Source organism: Daktulosphaira vitifoliae, unplaced genomic scaffold (genome assembly GCF_025091365.1).
Source record: "Daktulosphaira vitifoliae isolate Bord-2020 unplaced genomic scaffold, ASM2509136v1 Scaffold_2, whole genome shotgun sequence".
Lineage (NCBI taxonomy): Eukaryota > Metazoa > Arthropoda > Insecta > Hemiptera > Phylloxeridae > Daktulosphaira > Daktulosphaira vitifoliae.
The window spans coordinates 2,689,358-2,711,408 of record NW_026099573.1 but is presented as its reverse complement, the minus strand read 5'-3'; the positions used below and the strand labels follow the sequence as shown (position 1 = coordinate 2,711,408).

General features: G+C 26.1%; 2 protein-coding genes and 1 long non-coding RNA gene across 3 annotated transcripts in view; 1 reads left to right on the top strand and 2 right to left on the bottom strand.

Moving 5' to 3' along the window:
* The window catches only part of LOC126898908 (uncharacterized), a 132,392-nt gene that overhangs the window by 103,415 nt on the left and 6,926 nt on the right, over nt 1-22,051 (bottom strand). The window lies entirely within an intron of this gene.
* On the top strand, nt 1,863-9,632 carry LOC126898801 (nuclear mitotic apparatus protein 1-like). The gene is made up of 6 exons (XM_050673160.1): nt 1,863-2,190; nt 4,523-4,608; nt 4,667-5,686; nt 5,749-5,974; nt 8,566-8,793; nt 9,042-9,632. The coding sequence occupies exons 1-5, from the start codon at nt 2,122-2,124 to the stop codon at nt 8,761-8,763; spliced, it is 1,599 nt and encodes a 532-aa protein (XP_050529117.1). The 5' UTR covers nt 1,863-2,121; the 3' UTR covers nt 8,764-8,793; nt 9,042-9,632.
* Nucleotides 13,728-19,833, bottom strand: LOC126898837 (uncharacterized). The gene is made up of 4 exons (XM_050673242.1): nt 19,691-19,833; nt 15,456-15,597; nt 14,669-14,848; nt 13,728-14,367 (listed from the first exon to the last, which is right to left on the bottom strand). The coding sequence occupies exons 2-4, from the start codon at nt 15,595-15,597 to the stop codon at nt 13,985-13,987; spliced, it is 705 nt and encodes a 234-aa protein (XP_050529199.1). The 5' UTR covers nt 19,691-19,833; the 3' UTR covers nt 13,728-13,984.

Below are 22,051 nucleotides of genomic sequence, written 5' to 3'. Positions count from 1 at the left end.
ATTGTTTGATGAGTGGTTTTTTTCGATGCACATATTATTACGATTTTCTTCCTAGTATTTTTCAAATGCTTGCATATGTGTAAAAAAGATCCACATTAAATCATTAGTAGGAGATATTTCTAAGACATCATACACAATTTTTTTATAAAATTGTTTGAACAACGCGAAGTACCTGTCAAGTTTTTGGTATTCTACCTCATCGAATTGAATTCTAAATCTAAGCATAGTTTTAAAAATGTCAATATGTACTAATACTTGATATGTGTACCTACAAGGAATTTCAGCATCTAGTTTTTTAACATACTCTTTTACTTCTAATATGGACATTTGTTGTAGATATGACGTTGGAATTTTTTCTAATATTCGATATTTGTTGTCAAGTTACTCCAATTTTTGGAGTTTTGTCATTAAATTTTGCCTTTCATTTTTTTCTTGAGAGACTACTAAGAGAATTAAAACAAGTTCAATAAGTAACCTTGCAAACATAATCATATACAGTAATTTTAAGTACAATAAATATGATTTTCATACTATTCAAATACTTTAAGTTAAGTATAAAAATAATAATTTAGCATTAATCTTATATAGATTTAATAATATCTCCTACAAATTTCTATAATTCATATTCAATATTTGCAGGTGTACAAACAAAAAATTTGTTAAATATTTTTAATTAGATTTAAAATTAAACATATTTTTTAGTTATATATTAATATTTCAAATATATATTTTTAATTAAAATAATATTAGCCACAAGTAATCAATTCTTATTTTATAAATAAGATATTTTATACATTTGTAACAGTTATAAATAAAAGAATAAGGTTTCTATTTCATAGGCGAATTTTGAGAAGAAGACAACTTGGAATCCTTTTCGATTTATATTACACCATATATTATGGAATTGCTATTTATGTTGTATGTCAAAAGATTTTACTTTATAGTCATAATTTTATTTTTTGGATAAGTATCGAGTAGAAATATAGTCAACAGCTATAGTATGATCTATGTTAATATAAATGAGTTAAGTAATTAAACTCTTCTAAAAAAAATAAATTGGGTTTAAAAAATTTAATGAATTGTAATGTAATATTAAAATATATTTAAGGCAGAGGGAGACTGAAATTAATCCTCACATTTTTTTCCCGAACCCTGCTTGATATTATATGTTAATCATTTTAAAAAATGAATATGTTTTACTACAAATATAAATAAAACTTTTTACCCTACTAATCCGATACGATAAAAATTTGATGAGTTTTATTTACGATTGATAAAGTTAATACATAAAAAAATTATCTCTTACATTATTTTTTTTCGTCAAAAGTTAAATGATGAACAAAAAAATTTAAAATTATTTTTAATTTTTAAAAATATTGTTCAAGTATACAACTATGATTTTTGTTTCACAAATCAATAATAATTATTGAAATTTATTATTACTTTAATTAATTAAAAAAAATTATGTTTTATCACCATCTTTTCTAAAATAAGATTACTAAAAGGAAAATTAGTATTGACATAACCACCCAGGTCCATTAATTTTACAAATAATTTTCCAACGCAGAGCTTTTAATTATTATTTGTTTAAGTGCTAAAAATATAAAGTTGTATGATTTTAATTAAAGATTTCATGTTACAAAAGTTACATCAAGTTTATTGGAATTCATAACAACTGTTAATATGTAAAGTTTAATGTTAATATCATCATTGTTGTTGTTTTTATGAAGACCGATAAGAATGGAAGTTAGTCGTTAAACTCTTGGTTTACATGTCTCTAAATTTAGAGTACAGGTAATTTCCCTTACCGATAATCGAATTTCTGCATTCAATCATATAGGTTTTATTATAGTGTCATTATTACACAATTGTCCGTACTCTGTATAATATTGTAGTTACAGCCGCCACCCAGTTGGCAACGAGCTTTGTTAGTACTTTGACACAAAACATTACTAATTAAATGTATCTTTTTGGAGTTATTATATTTTAAGAAAATTACAAAAATATTGACAAAGTTCGACAATCCGCGTATTTAGTTCGAGTACTTATAAAACCCATTTTTTTAACTGAAAAATACTAATCTTCGAAATAATCATTGAAATATAATTGGCCAACAATATAATGGCCAAAGATCATTCGACCGATACTATGCTGATGTACGATGAAGACATCTCGTCATTTTGCCAACAGGTAATACCTAAAATTATTGTCATCCGATAGTTAAACGTTAATTTTAAATCGTTTTATTTGTTTGGATTATCATAATTTGATTTGGAAATGGAGTAATGATGCCAGTCATTGGCACACAAACTGTTTTTCGGCAATTGTAATTAATACTTAATAAATAATTTATTAAAATCTTAAACAATATTTTGATTTTTGAATCAATTATAAGACNTTAATAAATAATTTATTAAAATCTTAAACAATATTTTGATTTTTGAATCAATTATCAAGATTTCCAATGAGCAGTATAATAATTAATACATTTTTTTTTAAATTGTTTTATTTCCGTACATATAGTCCATAGAACAAGTATTCAATTGATTAGAGTATTAATACATTTTTTATTCAATATCGTATTTAAATGTATACATAGTAAAAATAAATGTATTTTAACGTCCTATAAAGAGGAGGTTTCTAAGTAATATACAGGGAGTCAAGTAAATATTTGGACATAAAATTAATTCTAGAAAATTAATTTGCCTGACGAATCGTAATCGTCTTATACTATCTTTATGTATGATCAACACCATTAGAAAAAGTTTGAATAAGTATTAAACCATCCTTAAAAATCTGTAAAGTGATGACAGCTCAACAGCAAATTATTATTTCTAGACGATTTCCGAATATTTACTTGATTCATTGTATATAAAAATTTAAAATTTAATAAAATAACAATTATAGTTTTCTATGGACAACTGTAATAACTCCGATATGACGGAGTTATCATCATAATGTTATCTTAAAAATTAAATTACTATCTAATGGCGTACGCAGAATTTTTTTAAAGGGGGCTAAAAATTTTTTTTTTAATATATATTTATACTACATACTTTTGCAAGCGCCAAAGTCATATACCGTTAAAAGTCATAATTGGCCAATGGAGAAGGTGCTATAGCCCTTCTTTCAGCCTTTTAGGTAAGCCACTGCTGCTATCAATAAAAATATTCTAATTGTTCATTTATTAGGCTAAAAATTTATAATTTTCCACTCGTCTTATATGAATAATTGACTGTAAACAAAATTGTTTAAATTTAAACAATTTGAACTAATTTAAAATTAATATTTTTTAATACAAATTCTATTTTTAGTTTAATTTAATTTAGTTATTTTTAATTTCAATTTCTTGCTTTATTAACGATTCATTATAAACATACTGTATTTAATTATTCGATGTATCATGCGGTGTTGTTTATTATAGACGCAGACAAAAATAGTAAAAAAAAAAAATGAAATAAAAAATGTTGAGTTATACTAACAGCTTGATTTTTAATATCTTGTAAAATATTACCCATAAAATAATCTAATGTTACACAATTATTATCTACATAATATGTAATATAAGATGTTAGATATATTGATTTATATATATTTTAAGATAAGATGAAAGAAAATAGACTTACATGATTAAGTCATGTTATAAGGAGAGAGGAAACTTTAAGAATAGTTATGGAAATTAATGTTGAGGAAAAAAGAAGTAGATGAAGACCTAAAGAGTTGGAGGAATGTTATTGAATGATATATGAGGACGGCTGATGTGGAAATCTTGTCAAATGGAAGTTTAGTATAAGGGTGGCCGGCTGGCCCCAATTAGTTGGCATAAAGGCGAGGTAAAAGAAGATCACTTTTTATTGGTAATTTTAGCAAAAAAATTTATCGAAAATTTTTTTTTTTTATAAGAAACTTTTTAAGCAATGTTAGAGGTAGGGAGATCTTGCGCCTCTTCACTTTAAGACCTCGTTTAAAATACAACTTAAATAGTATCATTGATGTATTAATTAATAGATAGGGTTAAATATTTTTGATGGTATATAATTATAGTATATTTATAGCATTTAGTAGTTAAAACTAGTTTTGCCTCTTATAAATTCTAAATACCTATTTAAACCTGATATTTTTCCAGTTATTTATTTATTTATTAGTTTTTGAGTGGAGAGATGACATTTTTGATAAAAAAATTGTTTTAAATTACGCATTAATTGAATATAATAGTTGCAAGAAAATTATTATTTGTCAATTATAACAAAATGAAATCAATCATGTTTATTATTGCTTATTTATTTATTTTTAAATATATTTATTGAACACTGTGTTCATGTAGTGGTGTTTTCACAAAAACAAATTATATTGGAATATATGAAATGTATAAATATATACTCTTCAGTATAAATAGTATATGAGTATTACTGTTCTAATATATACTACTTTAATTTAATAAAAGTAGTTATACATCGTATAACCTGCGTATACTCCTTAAAAAAAAAAAATACTGCGTTGATGATTGTTTAAATTTTTTTAGACGACTAGAAAAAAGAAATTGACCTTAACGCCAGAATTGCGAAGATCATCCTTTGCTGCCTCCCTAAAGACACAGTGTTGTTACAGGTTTGTAGGTTTGTGTTATATTTATGTTCTTTTGTTAAATATTACAAATTTTGTTTAGCAATTCAAGGCTGGTCAGCCTGAATGGACTGGACAGCCTTAAGAATAGCACAATGTCTTTGGACGACAACGTGGATTTGATCAACGAAAAAATAATGTTTGAGCGGCAACTTTTTCAAGATTACATGAATGAGTTGCGCAGTCAAGCGGTACAGTTGGAAGCTGATATATACTTAAAATCTACTAGGATTGACGACTTACAACTGTACAACTGTGAAAAGCTCAACGTAATAGGATCCCTGGCTGCAATTTATGATGAGACCAGGTGGAGATGTGAATCAATACAACGACTGTGCGACGAGCACGCGATAGCTAGTGGGTTGTCAGATCCATATCGGTGCGCGCTGCTGGTTGATCGTGCCTTGGATATGATGGCAGTGTTCAAGTCAGACCAGCAAAAATTGCGAGAATATATGAATGATATGAGTAATCAAGAAGATGTGCCATACGAACTTGTGCGCGCTACTGAACAACTTTATAATGATCTAGAAAAGTGTGTGACGGCTGTTAAAAATGCCACTGGCCGAGAAATGACCGATGCTCTTCTTAACGACATCCACCTTGATGATACCATTAAAAACGTCATTCAAGAGATTGGTAATATCCAAGAGGATATCGTCCAGCCAGATTACTGTACAGCTATAGAACTTATTGATCAACTACAAGCGGCTGCCCATGAAAGTGGTCCAGATGCAGCTAATAATGTCGAGCTGTGGACAAAGGTCAGAAATCTATTTAAAAGAAACCAATGTTTGGCGCACAAGGTCACTTCGTTGAACATGCACAAAACTGAATTGCAGTTACAGCTTGACGAAATGACCGAGAGCGCCGAAAAATTAGAGAAACAAACAGAATTAGTAAAACAAGAAGTTCGAAGGAAATCGACGATGCTCGATCTACATGAGTCCATGATTGAACAACATTGGGACGAGATCAACACTAGTACAGACGTGGTAATCAAAAGCCAGCAGAATCAAGAAATCAGCCAGGAGTTGGAAGATCTTCAGCTGGAATTCGATAAGTAAAAAATAAAAACACTAGTTATAATAAAAGCAAATTTTTATAATTTTCATAATTTTTTAGCCTTGACTTAGAAAATAGACAATTTGAAAATGAATTGGTTGATCTTAAAGACGAATTAACTGAATACCAAATTAAATGCGACAGCGTAGAAAAAGAAATCCAACAGTTAGAAAAACAAAAAGTACACAGTTTAGATGAATATGCTAAATCATGGGGACATCACAATGCTAAGCAGAAGATAAAATATACCGGCAAACTCATTAAAGATTTGGACACCATTACTCAGGTATATTTCATAAATATTATAAAATAACTTTAGATATACGTATATAATACACATGTAGAGAGTATTTATTTGAATATATATATTATTCTTAATATTCACATTAATTTTACTCACAAATAGTATTATTTTGATATAATGTAATGGAAATTCGTACACAATATTACATTTTTATCACTGTTTATTAAAATTATACCGTATATGAATGCATCATAAGCTCTAGTGCATAAATGTAAAAATTCAAAATTTTTTTTTAAGAACTTATAACTTTGTACACCAGTGGTAAACTAAGTGAAGTCCGGTCAAGGCGAACACCCCAGGTAAAATAATATTGACAATATATCTAAATAGAGTTATATTTTTCAATACATTAAGTAATTATACAGTTGTTGGTATTATACAGAGTAATTGATTTATCGTTGACAATTAAATTTTTTTCAAAATAATATTAATTTTGACACATTTTATTTTTTGATTTTGATTATATTACGTTGCTATTTAGAGATTAAGTCTAAAAATCCGCTAACAGTCCTGAGACCCCAGCGGGAAATAGCAGGCTATCTACCTAATGTACTGAGGTTTCTTGTTTAATTTATATACCCTTAGAAGATCTATCAAGGGTTGCATAATATATAACGCTCTTGATTATGTAACAATAGAATAATTTATTAATTAAGCTAAGTAAATAAACTTGTTACAACCTGCTGGACACCTAACGATGATATTAATCCAACAGGGTGCTAACAGTGACACACGCACATTATACTGGTGATGGCTAATTTAAATTAATTTCTTAGACAATAAAAATAATAGTCGCGATGGTGGTAAAAAATCAACTGGAGTTTAGGTAATTCGTATTATGGCACGGTGGCCGTGAATTCTAAAAGTGTTTATGTGTTTAGTCTGCTATCCTTTAACTCCTGAATATATAATTAAATAGTGCTATGACACTTTAATTGTAATTACAATTAAAATTTAATAGACATTTTGCTTTTTATTTTACGGGATTAAAGATATAAAGGTGTATTTTAAAAACTACAAGTCAGTAGGTAATAATGAGTTATTTCATAATGAGACCATAAAAATAATATTGTTTTTTTATATTTTTATTTATATTTTATATTTTTTATGAAAATATTGTATACAATAAATTTCTATGTGGGGTAAGTTGTTACAATATTTTTATTACTTAAAAAAAAAATGATTTTTTTAGTAAATTTAATAGTGTAATTGTTTTAGAAGGGAAAATTATAAAACTCGAAAAAAATGTGTGTTAATAAATACAAAAATGGCACTCCTAAGATATTTTTCGAGGGAAATATTAAAATAATAAAAAAACTTTTCATTTTTTATAAATTTAAATTTATAAGACAATTTTTATTTTAACAAACTTAACTTTTTTAATATATTCGTAAAACATTATTTTAGTAAAATTATACTGCAACAACTTGGTCCCAATATATAATAACTTATCCCAAGATGGGGTAAATTGTTATATTTCAATATATATATATATATATGTATAGATGGACCAGCATTCATTAACAACTTAAACAATTTTTGATCTATTTAATATTTTTTACTGATTTTATTCTTAAATAACAGTTATATGTTAGGTCTATAATTATATCTAAATAATTTATAATTTTATATTTTATTAAAAACATTCATTATTTATAAATCTTAAAAAATTCAAGGTATTTATTTTGTAGAGTAGATTTTAAAAAAAATTTTAGTAAAAAAATATTTAGTAGTATATAGTCTGTATTATATTAGAGTTTCTGAAAAATAAAATTTTTGTGTGTTATTTTACGGTATTAAACATTGAAATACGTGTTGAGACAAGGTCAGAAGAAAAGTAAGATAAATAGTTTTATCTCTAAATAGATAAAACACTTATTAAATAATGGGTATTGTTCATGTTTTTATTTGAACTAAAGCCGGTTAGTGGAATGTTAATAATTTTCATAGAAAAATCCCACTCATATCATATTTAGTGGGAAAAGATAGTATTTACTTCTGTCCTTTTTTTTAAGAAATGTAAAATGTTACAGAAAATTATCTACCAAACATTAATGAGAATTTTGTTCATTAAATTATTTTGTAAAATCTATTCTAAAAGACGGGCATTTTGAAATTTTTTAAAATATTTTTCGTAAATTGTTTAAATTTAATTATAAAAATGATATTAATTAAATTATTATTATAGCCCTCAATTATATAAATTAAATCTCTAAAAACTATTGCTTGTGTCAGAGGACGGGAAAACCTACAAAGCAGAGTACAACAGAATCAAACCCCAGTATTTAGGTACCGATGGCACTACCAGTTATCGAATGAGCTATGTAAACTGCCTAGAATTGAAATTTGAATAACTGTTAAGGATAAAATTTATAAAAATATCAACAATTGTTATTATTAGATTCCGCTCTTCCCTAAGCTTGATAACAACACTTTTCTTCGAATTAACTGTTCTGCTTAACTTTATATGTCCTTTTATAACTCTAAATTTATGATTATAGTGTATCCTATATGTGCTTTACACATGTATTAATATTAAAATAATGTTTTAAATTGTATTCTAATGATTATAGGAAATCAAGTTATTAGAATTAGAATTAGAAAATTACGAAGAAAATGTTAATATGAGTAATGATGGTTCAGCTTTTGTTCGTAGCCAACCAAAGTCTGAAAAAATTCCCCGTTCGTTCGGTCTCATTGATCCCAACAAACGACATTCTATGAATAGTGTTTTCCGAGAAAACGTTGTTCGCAAAATAAGGTACCAGTGATGAAAATAATATTGTTATACATTCTATCATGTAAGTAAACAAATATTACGTTAATTTTATGTTTAAAAAATGACGAGCATTCGTTTAAATGGGTGCAATTAAAGCAGAAATGTTAGTTATGTTAAAATTACGTTATGCCCACAAATTCGCGGGGGCTTTACCTCTAAATTATAGAGTAAATTCCTTTAATAATTTCTTTCTTGAGCCATTTTATACAAATAGAAAACAATTTTTACTCTTAAATATAACTATTAATAAGTAATAACTTTTTTTTTCAGACTGTGAAATAATTTGTATATCTTTCATTGTACGACTGATTTTTATTTGTATTTTATACGCTCAATTACTATTTGTTAGTTAAATCAGTTAATTATTTCTATTGTATAGTTCTTGATGTAATTTTTTTTTATTTTAGAGTTCTTGTTTGATGTATTAATGTTAACATTTGTTTAAAAAATGAATTGTGCCGGCACATTTTTTAAATGTTTCTTATATTGTATAAATTGTTTTGATTTTTTATAATAAATAGGTATTTTTTAATTTTTGGTAGGCAATTTACCTCATATTCTGTAAATTAATTATAAATTTGATGAAAATGTAACATTATTTACAAATTGACTTCATGTTATTACAAATGTGAACGTATTATTTATAAAACTATTTTATTATAACTTACGTAGCTATGTTATAATTAGAAATATGTTTAAACCGACAAATAAATTTAAATTATTTTATTCTAAAACTTTTATTTTTTAACTTATTTTTCTTTAATTTTGAAAATATTATAGTAAGGAGAATGGGCGAATAGCGACCATCACAGGAAAATTTGCAATAAAAAGTATACCAATATAATTAATTATTGATTTATATCACTTTTTCTTGCTTAATTGAGTAGAACTTTATAACCACGAGTTATTAATATTTAATTACAATGGACAATTAAAATTACTTTTATCTGATGAATAATAGTTTATAAATTAAAAAAATAATTGGGTATATGAGTATTTGAAGTTACAATCGTCAAGCCGAATAATTGGATCAATAGCCTATTTAAAATGAATTCCCAAATATAATATTAATAACTAAGTATAAATCCAAAAATATGTATTTCATAATTTTTAAAGGAGTTATACATTCGTTCGACTTTACAATATTCCATTAAGTTAATTCAGATACTAAATAGTAATGTGAGCAGCAATACCCATAGAACACCAAATACCCAATCTACCCTAATTTCAACTTATTTTGCAAAGTTATTTATAGTAAAAAAATAATATGCCTCATTAAAAAATACCTGTATAATTACTATTTACTAATTATTATTTACATCTCGTTTCGCCGATAGATATACCTCTTATAAAACGATAGAAATATTTTAATATCAATAATTTGTACGATATCGTAAAATTTTTTTTAGCACACTATAGTTATTCGCTGTTTTAATCACCATAAACAGAATTAAATTTTAGTTAGTAAATAACATTATTAGGTTTGAACTAATATCCTCTAATTGAAAGGGAAACATTCGATGTTTCTCTAATTGAAGTTACTATTACTTTAAACGTTAAAACTTAAACAGCTTTCTTTTTTTTTTAAGAAAAATAATTGAATTTTCATTTTAATTAAAAAATTTAGTTTAACAAATTAAATGAAGTGTTGACTTTACTCTTTTTAATTGTTGAACAATAAGTGTTATACTTATTTTCATCTGAAAATCTTTATAGGAAAGCTAACAAAAAAAGAAATTAAATTTAATGCAAAACAATTTTTATTTTTCAGACAAGACAAGATTTATTTAGTGAATTTTTTTTTTTTAATAATTAATTTATAGTTATTATTTTATATAGAATTTAATATATTTTATATTTAATCTTATATAAAATTTATATATAATTCGTTTATAATAAATACATTTTTTTTTTCATACTTCGTGGTGGTTTCTATAGTGGTTCACAACTCAATTCTTGCTGGACAAAACTCTAATTTTGATATCTGCAAAAAAAAAAAAATCAAACCAGTTATGAAATATTGATTTTGATATGTTTCTTAAAAATAATCATCTACAAGTTCAAGATTATACTTCTACCCGTTCGTATTTAATGGCAAAATAAAACCATGTTATATGACATGGTTATAAAACTACGTATATACTTAATAAGTTTAATTTGATGTATAACTAAATAATTAAAAATAAAACATGAACGAGTACAAGTGTGATCTTAAAACTCAATATTATTCCTGAAGAATATATAAAAATCAATACTTAATAATTGGTTTGAATTTTTCGCAAGTATCAAAATTGGAGTTTTGTCCAGCAAGAATTGACTTTTGAACTTCTATGTGGTACAAGTCATTTTTTTATTTTCTTTGTTTTGTGATTTAGCCCATACTTAATCGAGGGCTAAAACAAAACACGGCGCTGTCTCCCTTGTTACTCAAATTCCGTTGTGTGGGCTTCACCACGTTATGTTAGAGGCAGGACTTTGTGCTGGTTGGGATGGTTTACTTCTTTTTGCAAGGTGTTGGATTGAACCAACGCTTTACGTATCTCTGTCGCAGAATCAGGTGTTGATTTTGACTCAAACGTTTCGTCACCTTCTTCTTTTTCAAGACTGATACGGCTGGGCCAGAGACCACCCTGACTGGCTTCCCAATATCGAAAGTGGCTTCAAGACGAATTGAAAGTTCTGCCCGCTTAGAACTCTACGTATCACACTGGAAATGAATGGTGGTAGTGGTAGTAATCACCTATAGCTTTCGAGACTTTGACAAACTTAAATGGATTTTACTTATAACTAGCAAAAAATATACTATTGGTAAATCATCACTGTTGAGTTATTTTATCTCAGAACCTATATAAACTGTGTATTAGATAGTTAATATTATAACTAAATAATTAGAGTAAAACTAAGTTAGGGAAAAAACTTAAAAAAAATGAAGGAAGCCCAAATTATAAATTTATTCCTTTTTTAAACCTATTTCATTAAAATATTTTAAGAATTTAAGTTATAATAACTTAAAATAACTAAAATAGTTAAGTTTATTCCGGAATTATGGAGTTCCAGAAAATTAAAAAAAAATTTGGAATGAGTTAATTTGATGCATACAATTATACGATGAATTGGTTGGTGAAAAAACTGCATTATTATTATATCTAAGGGAAAACCTTGACGCATGAATTGATCATAGAAAATATTTCCATTATATACAATTTATATAGTATAATAAATAAGAGTTATAATATTATTATAAAAAGTAAAAACTACTTAATGAGCTCTGATTTTCAATGTTTTTTTATAAAAAATCTATTCCCTTGAACAAATTATTTGTGAACATTTTTTTTAGGGCTTCGTCAGTGTTTAAAAATGTAAGATACAAACATATAATTTGTTTTATCATTAATCTTATGACCTATGATCTGAAAATTTCTCAAGTTTGCACATAGATAAAAATTAACAATGTTTACTAATAAAAAATATTACTTATTCCTTTTTTTAATTTTTATTGACATATAATTATTAGACGTTAATGAAAATTCACACTGATGTATTAGAACAATACAAATGTAAACATACTTTATATATATATTTACCTTTAACTTTTTGATAGAATTTTATTAGTATCGTTGATACCAAAGATAGTGTTGATATTGAAATAATATTCAATTATTGTAATGACCTCAGTTAATACATGTTAATCTTATACTCGATATGTTGTACTATTTATTATTTTTAAATTATACTAATTTTAATAATTATATGGCTACTATTTTTTTATTATACTATTTTTGACAAAATACATTTCGTGCACGGCGTATCCGAGTACTTGTACCGGAATTTGTGACCTACCGCAAATAGTTTAAGGACGGCCTGGAGTGCCCAGGGTCTAGGGTGGTGTCTAGTAGATAAATATTTTATAATTTTTTTTAATTAATCGATTTTTTTAAATTAATAATTTATATAAATTATTCAAATGTAACTATAATATTTTTGTTGACGTTGTAGTATGAATTATTTTTTAATAAATTAGTTAAGTTTTCATTAGTATTCTATTAGTATTGAGTGTATTAGTATTATTGTAAACTAAATAAATTAAAAAAGTAATGCGATTCAAGGGTGTTTACAAGGATTTCAATGTTGAGAACACAATATTTTTTAAATATTTGGTTTCACTGTCCGTTGAAAAGATTTAAGTGTTGAAGGGGTGAGGCGGTGATTGATATCAGGAACTACGTTTATATCGGAGGCTTTGCCAGAGACGTAACAAGAAGAAGCTTAATCTTCTAAGTTAATGAATGAAATCTCTTATAGATTAAAAATTATTTATATTATCATATACATGTATTTAAGGTAGGAAAAAAATACAATTAGCATCCTCAAAAATGCTATTTTTAAAGGCGTCTATAGGCTTCACAGAAAAAAAAAAATTATAAATGAATGATTTTTTGGTAGTTTTATATATTATTTATGAAATTAAGTGTATCTATAAATTTAATAAATAAAAATCAACTATCATTAATCTATGAAAACAATTCTCTTAATCCTGACATTTATAATATAATTTAAAAAAAATAACATTTTTTATCTATTAATAAAAAAAATTGAATAAGTCAAAGGAGGCAACAGCTCCTTTTTCATCTGTCCTATCGGTCACCTATGATATGATGACTATAAACATATCCTGTTTAAATTATAAAAGTTGACCAATGAAAATTCTAAATCATGGTATGGACCCCTAAAATTTGTTCTCTTAGTTTTAATATGTCTTGTATTCCGAACCTGGCTATACTCATTATTTTTTTAAAATATTTGTCCAGACATCGATTTAACTGTTATATATCATGATATATCTGTTATAAATCAATTACTAATAGTAAAATTATTTTCATGTGTGTTAGTTCAGTACAATTTTGTATAAATCAATAATTTTTCAAGATAAAAGTAACATTAAACTTTACAAAAAAGTAAAGACGTGATTTTAAAAATGTACATCACGATTTAGGTAATTTATTTAAAAAAATATAATAATGTACAATGCTTTTACAATTTACCCAAATCATATTCAGTCAAAAAAAAATTAAAAGAAAAAGAAAGGTAATGTTTTTAACGCTTAGCGAGAAAATGGCAAGGCACCAACAACAACAATGTAGGATGATGAATGATTTAAATGATTTACAACTAATAATAACACGAGAAAAATGTGAGAAAGAAAGCTTGATTTTTTAAAGTCGAATACCAGGGTTTGTGGCAGCTACATAGTTGAGTAATTCGTCACTATCCTCACAAACGAAAGGTTTCTCGTGATAACATCCAATATCGTGCCAAGCGATACCATCACCATACACGTTGTTCAACACACTCAAACAAGATTCAACGGTACCATTAATATCAAATTCTGCGTTGTCTGGCTGTGGGGCTTTCTTATGACCACCTTTGCTCCATGGGTTGTACGCCCAGTTGGCTGGCATTTGATTTGTCGATGAGATCTTGCCTCGTGTAGCTGACCAGAACCAACCATTAATATTTTTTGGCTCCAAGTCTGCTCTGTTTTCACAACCCTTGAAGTCGCAAAGTCTTCCACTAGTCCATATGTATGGTACATCATCTAAAAAATATAATTTTTGTAATGAATAACACTCTGACATATTATAAAAGAGGTATTGAGTATTGTATAAATAACAATTTTTATTTTTATTTTCAAAAATAAATTTTAAAGTTGATTTGATTTTATTTTTAAAAAAATTCAGTAATTATACTTGTAAGATAATTGGTTGTAATCACTAAAATACTCAATATACCTATATATTAAAATTATATAAAAAAATAAAGAGCAGCAATATAAATTTAAATGAATTTGGAAAGAGGGATAGCATAGCTCTTTTGGTTCCCTTGAAAATATAACTTACTTTGTTGTATCAGTCTGAAAATGAGGTTATTTTCCTCTTGTGTTTCAATGGATACTAAATCCATACAGTGTTCGCGGCAAATATTTCTCGCTTCTAACCAATCTACTTTGGATGTTTTCCATTGTTGAGTGTGTCCACTGAAGAAATAATTACGTCCTTTGTAATTAAATTCTTTAGGTCCTATGATAAAACAACATTCTTTTTGTAATAGTCAGTAACACTAAGGCCAAACGGAACCTCACATAAATGAACATCAACCAACTATAACTTTTAAAATGATTGTTTTCATTACAGAATAAGTGTTAGCTTAGAATCAAGGGAATAATTAATTTATGAAATGCAAAATATGTGTTAGATTTTTCGCTTTATATGGAAATTGTTATATGCTGGTGAGATTTGCATGTGTAATTTATTGTTTGTTCTCTTCTATTACAAAACAAAGTAAGAGTTAAACTATTTCACCTGCATTACATGTGTAATGATATACCATCATGTAGTATAATTATATTTATACAGGTAAACATTAATACAGTGCTCTTAAATCTTAAAGAGTAAACAACATCAGTAACCTACTGACTCTGGCTATAAAATGCCATACAAGTCACGATTAGTACTAAGCTAACAGTAAGGAATCTAGAAATAATACTAAACATTTTTATAAAAAATACATCTAACAGTGGCGATCAACGAAACGCTTATATAATAATCGTTACGGTAAAAAATTGATTGAATGTTCATGCGTGATATGATTTTCTATAATAATTGTATAAATAACATCGTTACTTACTTGAGCTACATTTTTCGGCAACTGGCAAGCTGAGAAATCGGCCAGGTTTTTGTGTGATTGGGTTATTTGACTTTACTTCACTGATTGCTGCCAAGCATCCTGTCACCGACAAGACAAACAATATGCATATTGTTCCGGACATCTGTAACGTATTATTCAAAAGTCATTAGACATTTTACATTACAGAGAATGCTATTCTTTTCATAGGCGCAATTTAAACGAAATTTTTGGGCGATCGAACTTCATATCTCCTCTCTCTAAATATTGCTTAATATATTTACTTGTATTTTTTATAATTTTTGAGTGGAGCTATGACAGCATTTCAGGGATTGAAGCTCTCTCTAGATTTCCTAGATTGCGTCTGTGAATTGGGAGTAACTACCACAGTAAATGCTTAGTAAGCAACGCATAAGTGACTTCAGTGAATTAATTAGAATAACATTTTCTGTTATTCGTCCGTATTCTTTATCAAGAATTTGATGGCTAATATAAATCTACACTGTCAAAATATTGCAAATATTGTTTGCAGTTATTGTGTTAAGTTAATATAGTAAAAAAAATTTTGATTCTAAAATTTTACATTGAAAAATAAATGGGACAAGTGCATAAAATATTTTGTGAGTAGTAAGCCTTAAAATTAGAAATATACGTGAATTAGCACTAAAATTTATACATACTCTTAAGAGCTCTCATTTTACATTATTTTGATACAAGTTTTTAAAGAAAATACTTAAAAAATAATGAACGCACTGTAATTACTATGTTAGCATAAAACAAAAAAATGTTTCTCTAGTGTTTAGCTTAAACTGTAATTAACGTTTAAAATTGAATTAATGAATGTTTTACTAGTAATACATATTGTTCTGTGGAGATTGAAGCATGCAAATTCTGCCTGAATATCAGTACATTACATGAAAATAAAATACAAAGGATAGAAATATTATGTAAGAAGGATACGGATGAAATTCAATTAATACTAATTTTCTTTCTTATAATTTATTGTTTACTAATATACAGAATTGGTTTCACAAACAATAAGAACCAAAGAAAATGTAATTTATATAATGCCAACTTCCTTTAATAATGAGTTATACAACAATATTTTAAGTCAACTCAAAATAATACTTTCCTTGTATTCCTAAATTAGTAATGTGAATTGTCACGTCTATCTTACATGAACATGCCATTATTGTTGGGTATCGAACGTTAATTCATTTAATTACGTTTTAAGCTTGTATAAGACTGTTTTTCAAACAACGATAGTAATAAACGTTGTGTGGAGGTACTAAACTATCTGTAATTTTTTCGTTAGGTGTAACTGACCGAGTAATAAAATTCTAACAACCGTATTTTAATAGTGATGAAAGACACAGTATAAATTACCTAACTGGTTTTCAGATTAGTAATTTTAACAAATTTTATATTTTCAAATATTAATAAATTAAGTCATAGGCATATTTACAATCTTTCTATCCTGGGTGTAATATATTTATATAATTTTTATGTCTCTGAAAATTTTAGTTTTTCCGATTTAGTTTCTAGTAAAACTTTTTCTGCAAAAAAAAAAAAGTCTTTTATTTAAGAAATATTCTTTAAAATGGCCCGCTTTAGTCTCAATAAATAAAAGACTGACTTTTTTTCCACATTTTATGGCTCATAAAGTGTTATTGTGGTCTACTCCAAAGAGGAAGTTATTTAATAATTTATATTTTTTTATATTAATTTACTTTTATAAGTAGGGGTAGTATGCTTAATAAATAATTTTGTTTGTAGGACATCCTCTAGACCACCCCTATATAAAATTTAGAGAGACCTAGCTCTTTGGCGAAATTAAGAATATCTTTTGGTTTTTTTTGAAGAAGTTTTTTCCAAATGTTTAGATCATAATGTGACTAGGATCTCACATAATGTGAAATTAATCTTTCTTTTCTGTTTATTACTACATGCACATTAGTGATTCTTTCATCTATATTGTATAAAGATGTTTAAGCTGGTAATCGTGTGCTGTCAGTAATCTAGTCAGAGTGATCATTTAAATAAAAATTTAATGATTAACTTCTTATTTTACAATTAAAATACAAAATCTCTCAAAGAAATTGCATAGTATGTCATTTTAACTGTATGAAAATGTAATTTTGTGTTATCACTTATAATATTAGCATATAATATGATGCTATCATTTGTACATCTATGTCACATATTATAAATATACAAGGTCACCTCACATGGTTTCCTTCTTCAAAACAGAAAATAACCAGTTAATTATAAGGTAAAATCTGATTATTGTACAGATTTAAATTAATGCCTATGTGTAGGGCCTTAATTAAGTCTAGCCAATCACATTTAACAATTAATTAAGATCTCCAGCTTCCAAAATTCCACTAGGGATTGCTATGTTACCTCCTTTGACTATAAAAATCTATTTTTTTCTATTAAAACAAGTTCTTTCGTTAACATCAAAATACATAAAAACTGCGACACTCTAATCAAGATCCCACTTTCTAGAAAGCAAGGTAAGTGCAAGTATATTATAAAATCTTATAGAGATTTAAGTATAATGTATTCAATATTATTCAACCCCCAAGATTACTCTACTGTTTTGTGACTGACATTTATATTTACCTTATTTATTTGACCTTTATATGTTCAACTACAGTTTATTCACCATTCTAACTATCCTACTTTTTATTTGTATTTTTTTAATACTATTCTGATTATTTTATTTTTTATTTTAATCTGGATTATTATAAATAGTTTCTTCAAATATCTTAATAACAAGAATATAACAAAACGAGCCTAAATAAAAAGAAGCTAAATAAAATAAAACGTGTTTCACTTCTTTTAAACATTTGGTCAGTCTAACGGCATCAATAATCGTGTGAAAATAATAGACTGTGCTAATTAATTTCATTATTACAGTGCATTTTTTTATTGATGATGGTTATATTTGTAATAATTATGATTGATATCAATTAATAATAATAATATACAAACGTATTAGAACATTTGTTGTTTCAAATCTTATATTATTAAGATATAATAATGTAATAATTTATAACACATTTTAGGTTTAACTTATACACTCGTTGGTAATTAAAAATCTTATGCAATCTTTCAGTGCGAAAATTTATTCCAAATGAAATATTTATGGATTAAATACAATGACCTTATGGTCCTGGGAAATAATGTTAAGTAATATATTGTAATTAAAATATTGTTCAGTAGTAAAAGTTCAAGGGCGGGTTACACTAAAAGAAATTAAATTGACAAATAAGTAAAATATTAAAGATTATATTAACATAACCATACTTTTTATAGAGTTTTTATTAATACTCAGGGTCGGATTGAGAAATTTCGATCCATCGAGATTTTATATTTTTACTAGTCAATAAATAGGTAAAATCAATTTATCTGGATCTATGATTTGTTGGCATATTTTAGTTTGTAATAAGATTTCAAAGATTACACAAAACAGGAATAATTTTAATGGGCTATGTTTTTCTTATTAACTCTAAATATAGTAGGCTCTGAAATTTTTCAGTACAATCAATCTTTGTTAACACTGTTACCGTCTTTGATAGGTTCAAGAATATTGAACACTTTAGTAATCAACAAAATTTAATATAAACTACTACAAAAACATTTTATTGTAACACAAAATTAATATTATAGTGACGTCTTTATTTCGTTATAAATAATTTAAATTTCAAATTATTTTCGTAAAAGTATGTTTGACGCAGTAAAATGTTTTCGATAACAACTTTACTTTCCGAAAATCAGTAAAGAACTATTTAGCATTCTTGATAAGTTTGATAAAATTTAACAACCTCATATTTATGCTCCATCGACCATATTCCAAGTAACAACATAAATTAATTTATATTAATAATTTATTATTGAATACATATTTTTTAATAATAAGTGAGGTAAATTTGTTTTATGTTTGTACACCCAAGTAATTTCAACTCCAAAATATATTTTTTTTTAAATAATTTAATTTAGTAATTTCAGTAATAAATGATAAAACTCATAAATTTAATAAAAATTGCACGTAGTTTATGAAATTATCAATTTTAAATAGAAATTATTTTTAAAAATGTTTTTCTCGAGAAATTTTATTTCAATATTACTAAGATTGTATTAGAGATAAAAAAAAACAAAAACAAATAGTGCAAAGTTTGATACTAAAATGAATTTCTTAAGCTATTTGAAAATGAACTTAAAGTTTACGTTACCTTGAAATATTGCTGTTTTTTGAATGAAATTTGTTAGTTATACGCGTGCGAAGTGTGACCACAAGAACGTCCAAACGATAATCAACTTCGTAAAGGTGTTACGAGGATTATTTATAGAAGCAGTAGTCGCGGCGGTTTGCTTCTTAAGCGCCTTGCGACGGTGGGAGTTGGTCGGTGGCCATCAAATTCAGTAAGTTCATCGCTAACAACTCGACCTTAAGTACATAAAGTCGAATAAAAAAGTAAACAAGTAAAACTTATGGTAAATGTAATACTAATATTGTTATGAATATATTATTAATGCGTATGCTCTCAGATGAGGCAACCTTGATAGTATAGTCACCCGACCGACAGAATCTTCTTCTTAATTACTTTCACTGTTTGAAAACAATGTCAATTTATGTCTCGTAGTCATTGACCGCTGTTTGTGCTGTCAGACCAGTTGTTAAAGTACTGTACTTAAATATATATATTCAATACTTTACTTATCATAATAAGCAAAATTAAGTACTAGTAAGGGTTTGAATTAAAAGAAAATTAATTTTCTATGGGTTAAGTAATTTACTATCTAAATTTTGTAATATTTATTTTTAATAAATTTCTTTACGAAACGTGCTAAAATATTGTCGTTCCTCAGTGATTGTAATTATCTATGGAATGACTAAAGAAATAGATGGACATTAAAGAGAGAGCAGTTAATCCAGACAAAAATGACCTTAGCGCCTAGCATTTATTTTGCTCAATACTAGGACTAGGGAATTATATATATTTATAAATTTTTCTTGATTAAATGGAGTCGATTAACGCACATTTTTATTATTTCGAAAGGCAACTAGTACTCATCACTCATATACGTGTATAAAATGAACAAGTTATACCCGAAAATATATTTTTTATAGTACCAAACATTTTTTCTTAAATTATTATTTGAATAACTTAAAACTGAATTACGTGTTATTGTTGAATTGTTAAAACAAATTTAAAAAATAAATTTTAGTGATAAATTTTATTTTTTTCTGTAATTCATAAAAATGATTAGCAAACAGTTCATTTATGTTTTACAAAACGTCTAATTACTTAATACATTAATATATATTAAACCGTGGTTATTTATTCAAGTATTGTTCCCTGTTTATATTCATCTATAGTACATTTCATTATAAATTTCTCTTTTTATTTTAGAGTTTAATAAGCTATAGAAACAAGAAATGTATGAACACTACATAACTACATCAAATAATAGTTGTGATATACCTCTATAAGACACTAATGCGTGAGTGTTGTATGGAATATAAAAAACAGATACGGAAGAGAAACTAAACAAAACAACAATTTGGATAGGCTATTTAAATTGTTCGGCTTTTGTCTTGCCTAAAAGTAAAATAGCTCTCTTCAACGAAAACATATACAATTAATGCATACCATCATACAATAAATAACGTGAATTAATTAAAAGTGAATTTATTTGATATTAATTTACATGATTTTGCAATTAATTTTTACATTTGTATAGTCTTAAATGTGCTTTATTGTATGTGACAAATGGTTTGTATTATTCTAAAGGTGTAATTATGCGTAAACAAAAGTTACTAGCAGATGAAGGCGTAGGTTATTATTTGATTATTAGCATTATTTAGATATATATTTCTTAATTTTTACTTTAATCTCTGGTATGGAATTTGTAGAATGGGAGATGATTAAGGTCAGATGTGATATCAAAGTGCATAAAATCCTTGTCACATTAACGACAGAAATGAACTTACGCCTGCAACATGTCTGGGATATCGCAAGGTAAACAAATTTATTAACCATATTACATAAAATTTAGCCATTAGTAATAAGTGTAACTTCCAAAATGAATACACAATATATAAATAGTAAAATGATTTAAATATTAGTCAAATTATATCAATAGTTAAAATATTTATTAGATTTTTCTGTTAACTAAGCTTAAAATCCGTAAATCATTATAAATGTAAGCTTTGACATAAGGAGTTGCTTAAGATTTTTATGGTGGAATTATACATAGAAAAATTTTTGGGAGGCATTGACCTCTTCTTCTGGATAGAGGTGGATAAAGCTGTTATTATTTTCATTCTTCTGTTAAAATAATTTGTTTTATGTTTTTTCAATAATATAGTAATTTACATAGATAGTATTTTACTTTATTCACCATTTTATGGAATTTTAAATTATTTTTTTCATAAATGTAATAATTATTAGCTATTAATAGCTAATTGTAGTAATAATTAATACTACAAATAACTAATAATATTTAATTTTTTATATGCGTTAAAGATAATTTATTTATATAAATAATCAATTTTTAGTTTATGGTTAATTGTAAAAATCAAATTGAGC

Bases quoted from the DNA above. Each gene is read 5' to 3' on its own strand.
- LOC126898837 (XM_050673242.1), bottom strand. From the start codon at position 15,597: ATGTCCGGAACAATATGCATATTGTTTGTCTTGTCGGTGACAGGATGC. The intron at 14,849-15,455 runs GTAAGTAACGAT...GTTTTATCATAG, and splicing joins TGCCGAAAAATGTAGCTCAA to GACCTAAAGAATTTAATTAC. The intron at 14,368-14,668 runs GTAAGTTATATT...TATATTTTTTAG, and splicing joins TTTCAGACTGATACAACAAA to ATGATGTACCATACATATGG.
- LOC126898801 (XM_050673160.1), top strand. From the start codon at position 2,122: ATGGCCAAAGATCATTCGACCGATACTATGCTGATGTACGATGAAGAC. The intron at 2,191-4,522 runs GTAATACCTAAA...AAATTTTTTTAG, and splicing joins TCTCGTCATTTTGCCAACAG to ACGACTAGAAAAAAGAAATT. The intron at 5,975-8,565 runs GTATATTTCATA...TAATGATTATAG, and splicing joins ATTTGGACACCATTACTCAG to GAAATCAAGTTATTAGAATT.